The 10,543-nt window shown below is 42.2% G+C and overlaps 2 protein-coding genes across 4 annotated transcripts; one reads left to right on the plus strand and one right to left on the minus strand.

Moving 5' to 3' along the window:
• Positions 1–411: 411 nt before the first annotated feature.
• On the plus strand, positions 412–8,744 carry RB195_001807 (uncharacterized protein; the record flags this gene model as incomplete). 3 transcript variants are annotated; one of them, XM_064198756.1, is made up of 16 exons in its annotated part: positions 412–441; positions 541–621; positions 1,350–1,429; positions 1,489–1,579; positions 1,636–1,755; positions 5,798–5,891; positions 5,981–6,147; positions 6,220–6,289; positions 6,412–6,503; positions 7,061–7,133; positions 7,274–7,415; positions 7,552–7,679; positions 8,274–8,361; positions 8,420–8,555; positions 8,610–8,650; positions 8,718–8,730. In XM_064198756.1, 16 exons carry the CDS (start codon positions 412–414, stop codon positions 8,728–8,730), a joined length of 1,446 nt encoding a protein of 481 aa, XP_064054636.1. The 3 variants fall into 3 exon arrangements, with proteins under 3 accessions (XP_064054636.1, XP_064054637.1, XP_064054635.1); XM_064198755.1 differs by having other exon boundaries at positions 8,610–8,658; positions 8,718–8,722; XM_064198754.1 differs by having other exon boundaries at positions 8,610–8,744.
• RB195_001808 (uncharacterized protein) lies at positions 4,737–5,204 on the minus strand (the record flags this gene model as incomplete). Its single annotated transcript, XM_064198757.1, has 1 exon — positions 4,737–5,204. The coding sequence occupies one exon, from the start codon at positions 5,202–5,204 to the stop codon at positions 4,737–4,739; it is 468 nt and encodes a 155-aa protein (XP_064054638.1).
• Positions 8,745–10,543: the final 1,799 nt, after the last annotated feature.

A 10,543-nucleotide genomic window follows, 5' to 3' on the forward strand; every position in this document is an offset into this window, starting at 1 on the left:
TTTCCTCGCATTTGTCCTGTACGTGATTGGCTCCTTATTTATTAGACTTCCACATTACCAATTGTGGATTTTGCTGGCAAGCGATTATTTTTGTTCGCTACACAGTTTTACTATTCTATCCCACTGTACAGTGTAACTCTGGTGCAATTGCAAAACTGTCGATGCCGAGGTTTTCATAAGAAATACGTGGTGCTTGTGTGCGCTAGTTTTGAATCGTCAAGCCGATTGATTCTAATGATATGTCCTAAATCGTATCGTACTTATGAACCTTTATCTGTTTCCAGTTCCTTTTACCTACTATTTATCTTCTGCAGAGCCCTATCCACCATTTCCGTTGTTAGGAAGTGAGTTCAGCTGCACATCGAAGCTGCAGGGCCGGAGCCCATCTAGTTGTTTTGTTGTGGTGTAAGGATGAGCATTCTCTCGGAAATTTTGAGTACGGTGGGTTTTAAACTAACTTTCTAATTAACTAGTGACTTTCTTTTGAAAATCTTGTATGCTTGTTTTCAAACTTCCATTCATTTATTTTCTGCATTTAAGGGCCATGTTGACAAGGAACTTCTCGATGCATTAGATGACGCTCAAAAGCAGTTATTGTTCTGTCAAATGCGCGCTGAACAGGTCTGTTCTTTTTGTCGATATACATGTAATTGCTACTGTAATTGTAATTCCTTTCTTATTCATCATTTGAAGGTTGATCAATCAGTAATTCGTGTTCAAGTACTGAGAACTAGTTATCTTCCTTCATTTGCTCTTAAATAAAGTTCCGGCTCAGTCTTCTCCTTTTCCCAATGGGTTTATGTTTTTTTCAGAGAAAGCTACAACAGCAAAACAAAACATTCAATCAACATTTTTATTTGGAAATCATTTGATATGATTTAATTAATATGCTTTACCACTGTTTAGGAGACAATGTAGGAATTCAGGGTTTTTGTCTCAGATTTCGTCAATTTTTTTATAGTTCGACTCTCGGTTTTCTTGCTCACAAATACGCTTTCAACAGTAGAACACTTCACATATTAGGGCTTAATCTAAATGAAAAAACCAATGAAAAGAAACCGTTTCTAAGAATAAAAATACATTTTCTATACTCTTTTTCTACTCCAATTTTGGTATAAATATCAGCATATTCGCTGAAAAACTAGACACGGAGCTTTGTTTGTTGCTGCATCCTTTTCTGTTTAATCAAAATTCCATGATCGACTTTGTACTCGAAATGTACTAAAACATTTCTATACGTAAAATTCTTCTGCAAATATTCTGTATTTGTCCACCTATAGGAATGGTAAGTTATTCGATGTGCATCATGAATCTACCTGTCACACCCGTCCTTGAGTAATTGGTTTAAGGTAAGAAAATGGCAAGCGAATGAGGAACGACTGGAGCGAGAGGGGGCCCCTAAGAAAACGGCAAACAAGAGAGGGATCAAGTATATTTGCTGTCAGAAATTTTCCCTGGTACGAATTTTGCATATGAGCAGTTGTTTAGATGGCTAACTGGAGCCGATGGTGAAGTTTGGGTTTGGGTAATGGGCGACCATCCTTTGGATAAATCCATTGAGGAGATTTTGGAGGAAGAAGTGATTTCTTATTTTGGTGTTAATTTTTGGCGCAGAATCTTATTGTGCTGACTTAGGCTCGACAAGAAGCACACAATCGAGCTCTGAAGGAGCTGACAGGTCAGGGAGACACTGAGGTAAAAGAGCCCGAAGAAGCTCTGAAAGCACAACTGGGACAAATGCGTGTAGGAGTTACTGTGAGTGTACTTTTGTTAATTGATTTTGACAGAGCGTTGTACTTTTAACGTTATGCAATTTTATAACTCAGTTGAGTTTTATAACAGTTTTATAACTCGGTTTACCTTTATTACCTTGACTCCCGTTGATCTTCGAACTGGTCGAACGGGCGCCAGTAATTCTTCCATTTGTTCCGATCGCGTGCCATAGTCGCCCAGTGATTCCTGCTTGCGCGTGGAACACGAAGAGCATCATAATTTCTTTTAAAGGACTTCGTGAAGAAATCTGACCATCGGCGATCGGTCTGTAGTGGGCTTAATATCGCTGGGAACGTAGTCGCTCACGGCTCTCGTCCAGCGGTTGCCGTTAAAGTGCATCACGTGTCCGGCCCACCTTATTTTACTTTCCTTGGCAGAGGCAGCAGCGTCTCTAATCTTCGATCGTTGACGTAAGAGAGAGCTTCGAATCCCGTCCCTCACTTGCGTGAAGGGGGATACTCCTAGCATCACTCTCTCAATTGCGCGTTCAATGACGCTCACCGCGTTTTCTTCCTGCTTGCGAAATGCCCAGGTTTCCGAAGCATAGGTCAAAGCAGGAAGTACGGTGTTGTTGGAGAGATGAGCACGGAGCCGGGTGTTCTTGGTTTTCTTCACTACATCCTGGATGCTCTTATACGCTCTCCAAACCGCTCGTCTCTTCCTGCCTAGCTCGGGGGTGAATCCGTTCATGATGTTCAACTCCCGACCCAGATAAACGTAGCTGATGCATTCCGATATGTTCGTTCCGTTGAGCGTGAATGGGGCATCCGAGACCCCATCGATTACGTATAAACATCGTCTTTTGCAGATTCAGCTGAAGACCTATGCATCCGCATGCTTCGTCGAATTCGGTCAGCCTTCGTTCCGCGTGACTGATGCGAGGTGTTATCAGTCTTCACCAGAGCGCAAATGGTGTAGCTGCAGACCATCAACCTCCACTCCAATGTCGAAATTCCGGTCGTGAAGTTGCTGTGCAACTCTCAAAGTACCTTCATGTAATGAGTAACGCCTTGGTTGTCCCAGACTCATGATCGCTTCCTTCTCAATGTCTAAGGCCTTCTTCAAGTCGATGAAGGTGAGACAGAGCGGCATCTTGTACTCTCGTGTTACCTCGATAAGTTTCGAAACAGTATGAATGTGCAAACGTTCGACTTTCCTTGAATTTTGGCATAATGACTGAGAGTATTTGATTGATATTGTCAAGCAATAACGAAGATTGTTAAGTTTTTTTTTTATTACGGCTAACGTTTCGGCGTCGTCAGCTTCGTCAGAGCCTGGACAGTCAGATCATTTGCGATATATTCTCTCAAATGCCTCATTCAGAACAAGTCATCATCCCCTACGATATTACACCCGGAAACAAAAACCAAAAGAGCCCAAATCGTTGTGCCTACCTCAGTAGCCACGTTGCCGCAATGTTAGCGGATATCCGCGTGGTGGAATCGCTCCGCTAATACTAATTAGGATGCGATCCGCATATGACCACGTAGATCAAAACCCGCAAAGGTCTTGATACACAGCCAACTCGTTGGTCACGGCTGAGCACTCTTCCTTTCTATCCATGATAAATAATAACGGGCTTATTCTGTCACGTGCATAGCTGGCATGGGATCGAGCCGGACTCTACTCAGGTAAAGGGGGTTTAGTTCATAGGGTGCAGTTCAGGTCCATTCGCCAGCTGTTCAGAAGTGAAGGGAGTAATTCCGCCAACCGTTTAGAAGTGAAGGAGGTCTTTTCCCCAACCGTTCAAAAGTGAAGGGGGTGATTTCGCCAACCGTTTAAAAGTGAAGGGGGTCAGAGCACCGGCTCTGACTATCGCATCTACGGTCACGTGTGCGTCACGAAAAGGGGCTGCGACGGGTCCACCGGCGTCGAGTTGTTTCGTCGACGCCAGATAGCTATAATATGAGCTGCGACAGCTCCCACACCCTCGAGTTGGTGCGCCGGCGCCAGACAGCTATAATGTGGGATGAGACGGGTCCCGCGGCATCGAAATAGTGCACAATAACTTCGTGTGCATGTCGCAAAAGGTAAATGGGATGTTTCACAGCCGTGGCTACTGGGCGCGTTGCTTTTCACCTTTATGACTCCTTCGCCCGTCTAATTCCATAAAGTCTTTCACGTCATTTTGTGCTAAAACATCATTCATTGATAACTCTTACCATGATACGATACCAATATAATGTAGACACAATTTGAAAGTATTACTCGAAATTTGGGTTTTCCCAAATTTCGAGTAATACTTTCAAATTGTGTCTACATTATATTAGTATCGTATCATGGTATCATTATATTGTGTTTGAAGCTGAAGTTTGAATATTCTCCAAATGTAGAACTGACGCGGTTAGAAAGAAAACTATGAAATCCTTTGCCTTCATTTATAATAAAAAATGAAGAAAGATTGTTAGAGATACGCAAGTCTAATTTCTCAGAAAAGGACACTACTATTGATTTTCGTTGATCAGTGAAGGGGAGCGAAGCGAACACCACAGAAAGTCTTAAGTCCGGCTTTAGCCGGACGTTCAGACTGGTTTCTAATATTTCTAATAATATTTCTGATCCTCATGAGTATTAGAGTAGCGGTTTTATCACACGCAGCTCCGCTAATATCACAGCCAGGCGGCTACTTAGGTAAGCACAACGATTTGAACTCGTTTGGTTTCTGCTCTGGATGTAGCATCTTCGGAAATGATAACTTTTTCTTCTGCTCTTCTCTTTGAGAGAAGAGCAGAAGAAAAAGTTATCATTTCCTAAGATACCTCGCCTCTCTGCAAAGCCTTACGAGCTCGGACGTGTGTTCTTGGCTCCCTGCTGCTCGTGTATCAGGTCAAGAATTTCAAGAGACAGGCGTCTCTTGGTGGTCTTAAAACTCTCAGCCTCCCTCGTGCAGTCGTGAAGGTGTTCAGCGAGTCGGTCATATTCCTCGTCGATGTTGTCCGTTGCGGAATCTTCCCAAAAGCCGGCTAGCGTAGCGAAGAGATCCCAGTTAATGATAGTTCTGGAACTTTGCTCTCTGAACTTGGCGGCTTTCTCTTCTCTTCTTGTAAAGGGAATCTTCCTTGGAGGAGGCGATGGTCCGATCCCGTATAGAACTTTGGCACAACAGCGCCATCCGTCAGACAGAACCTTTTACTGACGATAATGTGGTCTATTTCATTGCGGTACCCTCCACCGGGTGATTTCCACGTCCAGCGTAGAGAGGAGGGCTTCTGGAATTGCGAGTTCCAAACGATGGTCTCAGTCGTCATGATGAACAGGGGGAGAACTTTGGAGTTGAAATCGCCAATTATGACTTTGTAGAAGGCATAATCTTCTCTGCAGAACTTCTCCAGGTCCGTATAGAAAGCTTTGACTTCTTCTTCTTCGCAGCTGGATGTTGGAGTGTAAGCGACGAAGATAGTCAAAGTTGGGGTTGGACCACATCTTCTCATCCGCAGACGTCCGATTCAGGTCGTAAGTTGTTCGAAAGAGTCGATTTTCTTTGCCGTACTCGTGTTGACGACGACGCCAACTCCACCAACTCCTCTGCTGTGACATGTTCCTAAAAACACTCTTCCAGTTTCGGGGGTGTTGATAGGGTGACGTCGTCTCGTCTCGGTCAGTCCGATGGCGTCGTACTTAATCTTTTTGCATCGTCAGATCATCAATGGCCGCTTCCGATGCAAGCGTACGTTCATTGTAAGTACAGATCATCATCTTACTCCTTTTCCGTTGCTCCTGCAAACCCGTCCTTTTTGGCGCTAACGTATCAGGCATTCATCTGTAATCAGGGAACTCTTTTCTATTACTGTAAAATGCGTAAAATTTTAAAACCCACGGACAGTTTGCAAGCTTCTAGTGGTTCACAATAGTAGTGTTTCTTCATGTGTCTTGTAGGAACAAAGTCCTTTCATAAGGAGGATTAGGAAGTGAGCGGGACCGCGTTCGTATTCGTAACCCACACCCGGAATTCTGTATTTGTTATTGTTCTGTTATAGTTATTATAGTTCTGGTTACGTATTTTCTCTATTCTTTTTTTCTCTAGGATTCTATATATGACGACTCTGACACTTCGTTTGATCCCACTCATCCTTTGCTATTCCAGCCTGTTCGGAGAGACTTGACTCCAAATGGGAACGGTTTGAATTTTCCCTGTCCTCCTTTTTGTGGAACCTGGATTTCTTTTCCTCTACATTTCAATTCACTTCTTTCATGTTTGAATTTGAAGGAGTTGCCTCTACTAATGGCGCTTCACCTGCGCGTCCTGTGGCAATGACTGCAACAACAGTGTCAAGTTTCACAACTCCGCAGCCGCAGAAAGCCGAACTACGCGGGCCACCGCCGCCTATCCCCGCTCGGCCGCCGAATCTCACGGGAAAAGCAGCTGTGCAAGTGGTTGGTTGCGGGTTTTCTTTTTTGTGATTTGCTTTATTTATTTGTGGTGTTGTTGCACAATTTTATACGCAGGGTCAGAATACGCCCGCAGTAGCTACGCCCGCACCTACCACATCATGGCAAGACACAATCCTAGCAAATGGTGGAGTTTATTTTACTCAATTTTGATGAAATTTTTCATAGTGGTGAGAGTTCCGTGGAGCGCGAGTGCACGGAAGGTCTCTCGCAATTATTTTCACCTTATGTTAATTTGTAATCATTAAGGAGTAAAAATGAGGCAGCCCCGCGACATAACATGGGAACAAAAAGCAGAAGACGTGCAAAAGCGGGAGTCAGAGATATTCCAGAGCATCCAAGTAAATTTGAATGATAACGTTCTATATTTACTGTGATTTCTTCTCTATTCGCTATGATTTCCAACTTCTGTACAGATTCTTTCGACTGATCAGCGACTTCTGTAGGTTTTTCAGAGTCCGATTTTTCCAGGCTTCCAGAGTTGCAGAGTTTTTTCTCTTTCGTGAAACTTTTACCTAGAAACACCTCAGTATTGATTCAAATCCTCTTTTGTTATGAATGACTTGAAAGAACTGAGGTGTTTCAATGATTAGTGTAGAACGATTAGTATAGAGGCAGAAGCACGTTTCTGCAAGGATACTCATGCTATGGTCCTTAAATTTGAGTGTAGATTAGATTATTCTGCCTTTGTGTGGTGGAATGAGGCTGTTTTGTTGTTGTTGATTACCTTATTTCGATGACATGCGGCTGCACTGTAGTTAGAAAGGAATAATCCTCCAGTTTTCCAAGCACAAACTGTTAAATTCGATGAAAAAGAGTCCCCCGTTCACCACCTTTTTTCGGTTTTTTGCATTGCTGGTTATCGTCTTTTGTACGTGAAGAAATTCCGTCCTTCTAGGAAAAGCGAGAGCGTATCCGTCGGGAAGCTGAGGCAGAGTCGGAAAGGCAACGCCTTGAGTGGGAACAGCAAAGTCAGTGATTAAGTTTATTGAAACGGGCGAGAAAGTTCCTTTCGTGGTTCTCTTCTAACAACTCACAAAATTTTCTATTGTTAGTGGACCCAGTTTGGAAAAAAATTCTACATTTTGTTTCATTATCTTACCTCATTTAGATCAGCGTGCTCGTGAAGCAGAAGAAGCTATGCGTAAAATGGCTCAGAAAGCGCGCGAGCAGCACCGACAACTGATAAGAACGTCAACGAGTATTCTCCCTGCGCTGAAAGACACAAAGGCGACATCGTTGAGAGAAGCCATGTTCGTGTTTATTTTCCAAACCAGTGTCCACTATTTTCATTACTATATGCTTTGTTCTATTTAAATCTTCCTAAATAGTTATATGCTGGTAAGGATAACTTTAACACACACTCGATACGACTTAGCAGATTTTTAGCAAGAACTTACCGAGACCACCGAAGCCAAAATCACGGGCTGCCATTGTGGATTGGTTCAAAAGAGATGAATGGCCCCGTGGCACTGGACAGGATCCGAAGACAAGAATGCCAGCACCGTGGTTTCATGGTGAGTAAAAGAGTTAGTTTCTTAATTTAATGTTATTCGAGTATGTCCTTCTTTCACATCTATTGTAAACTAACAAGTCACCGTGGATATATATATATATATATATATATATATATAGTTTTATTTGTATAAATCCTTTGTGATTCGTACTTATTCTTGTTATTATTGTTTTTCTTGAGCTTAGTTTCATATGTTCCTCATTTCTGGTCTAAGTAGCAGGAAAATGATGCCCTTTGTACATATTTCAATCAGCATCATAAAATGGATAAATAATTAAGCTTTTAATACATGGAATAATGAATGGAATACATGTTGTTAATATATGTCGTGTAGTTCTTCCCGAACCTTTTTAATAGCTTCTAACAAACATGTGTGAGTTTGAATTTATGTTTCAAGGTTTGCTCTTTTTTTTAAAGAAAACAGTAGTATTGCTCATAAAGAAATAATTAGCTTCCTATTTTTGTAACATATATATGTATATATATATATTTATATACAGATTATGCTTATTATTATGAGGTTGTTAGCCTCATATTCTTTTAATATGTGAATTGATTATGCTTCATGTTCATCTAATTGGCTAACCATATTCAGGGATAATTTCTCGGGACCAGGCTGAAATTCTATTGCAGGACAAGCCTACCGGCTCGTTCTTAGTGCGAGTTTCAGAGAGAATATGGGGGTAAGGTTTTCTGTTAACGTATAGTGTGAGTGTATTATTTTTTATCGTAGCGTTTGAGGTATACGGTATCATATGTTGTTGGCGATGGTACGTTCAAACATTTCCTTGTTGAGCGGATACCAGAAGGGTATCAGTTTCTCGGCACAAATCAGGTTGTTCATGACCAATTGTTTGATCTCATCTCTTATCATGAGGTGAGTCAGAACTTTCTATTCGGAATATTTATAGATTTATCGATATCTTTCCAGACTGCTCCGATCACAGCAAAGGGCGGTGAGATTTTGAAGTGGTCAGTAGGTCAGATGTTTCGTCCTCCAGATTACCATGATATAATACCAGACACTGCGTTCCCTCAGGCTAACAGATTAGTGGGGCGTTTCTGAAGTCGGTAACCGGTATTTCATCTGCAATTACGGACAATAATATAATTAATGACTTTAATAGCTATACTAGGGTTAAAACGACATGAAACACGGTGCAGTTGCGTAAGCAGCTGCTTTCGAAGCGACGCGGTGGAGCGTAACGGAGACTCCTTGATAGCATCATCCATTGCATTTTGCGACGGTCCCACGTCGATTCCTACCGAAAGCTGCGTAAGCGGCTACGTTCCACCGCCCCGCTTCGAGCGCAATCGCCAAGACTGCCCGCAGAGTTCACAGCCATGGGTCTGCACTTAATGGTTATTGATCGCCCGCAATCGCGCGCTCAATGAACACCAAACATCCGGTCGAGCGGGCGGCGCCGCCCATGCGGTTGTGAACTCTGCGGACAGCCTTACGCAACTGTACCGTGGTTCATGGCGTTTTGGTCCTCCTACAGGCTGTTTGCTTAACTGAGGCAAACCTATAGAATAATTGTTCAGCGCATATTTTCAATTTATTTTGTTGTCATGAATCTCAGATACGTGTGATACTTCGTTCTAATTTCTTGGTATTTGTATATAGAATACTAAAATTTCCCTGTGCAGTTGGAAAGTTTTATTGGTTTTTTGTTCTTGTGCTTTTTCTTGTCAATGTATTTTAGGACTCTCTAGCTTCTTCAGTTTGTGTACTGCTAATTTTTCTACTCCTTTTGACCAATAGAATGTCATTTCAAAGCTCACATCAGAATATATGCTTAACAATGCCTTGACTGTACAGATGAAGAAGACGTTACTTTCTTCTTTTAGGCTTTTAGGAGGTGCTTCTTGTTACAGTTATTTTATCCAATCGGATATAGAGAATTGTATTTGTTTCTATGCATTTTGTTTTGTAGATTTCTGTTATAAAGATGTGGTCAGGCTTTTCTGTTACGTCACAGAATAACAACAAATCGCGGACTTGCATCCTTCAAAACCCTCAGCAAAAACTTCATTTTTGCTCGTAAAAGTAAATTCTTTATCATTGAATCAGATGTACGACCATAGAGATATCGTAGTATGTATGGAGGATATATCAAAACTGATTCCTACATAAGCTTCCTTGCTGAATGCAGTCATTGCTTCCTCAGCAGATGAGTTAGTAGCCAATAAACCCCTTACACGCTATCTATCGTAGCTGCTTTTTTTGTTGACAGAATATATCTAAAGAAGATACCTAAAGATGGATGGCAATCTAACAGCTGGTATCAACCATTACCGCCATCACTGGGCCAAAATGCTAGAGCTTTGAAAGGTTCAACACTAAGTTTTTTGTTCCTAATTTGCAACTAGAGTTCTGGCTACTTCTCAGTGCCTCTGGCTACATAGCTCTCTTCGTACTAGCAGTGCCCGTTTGCTTTCCTCGCTATGGTCACCTTGACTTGCAAACGAAATTCGGAAGCACAGCATCGTTCCCGCAGTCAGACGACGAAAATTAGACTCAAACTAGGTATTTAGATGAGTAAAGATGAAAATGTAGAAGACAACTGTTGAAACAACGACCTGTCGGGAATGTTTGAATATATTGGATATACGTGTGAATGGAATGAACGTGTGCGCAGGAGAATATGCAGCCATGATGACGGCAGGGGACCTGATGACATCGGGGCGCGGCATGGCAGTTATTCGCCACACAATCCGCTCAAGTCGTTCTGGAGTTTGATAGAGTTACTTCTGATGGCTGTCCTTGAAACGCGATCCAGTGGGACTTTTAATGATCTAATAATAGCAAAAAGAGTGTCTCATATCGAATGCAACGGCTAGCTACATCGCGCAGATTCGAAA

This window comes from Necator americanus, chromosome IV (assembly GCF_031761385.1).
Source record: "Necator americanus strain Aroian chromosome IV, whole genome shotgun sequence".
NCBI classification, from domain to species: Eukaryota; Metazoa; Nematoda; class Chromadorea; order Rhabditida; family Ancylostomatidae; genus Necator; species Necator americanus.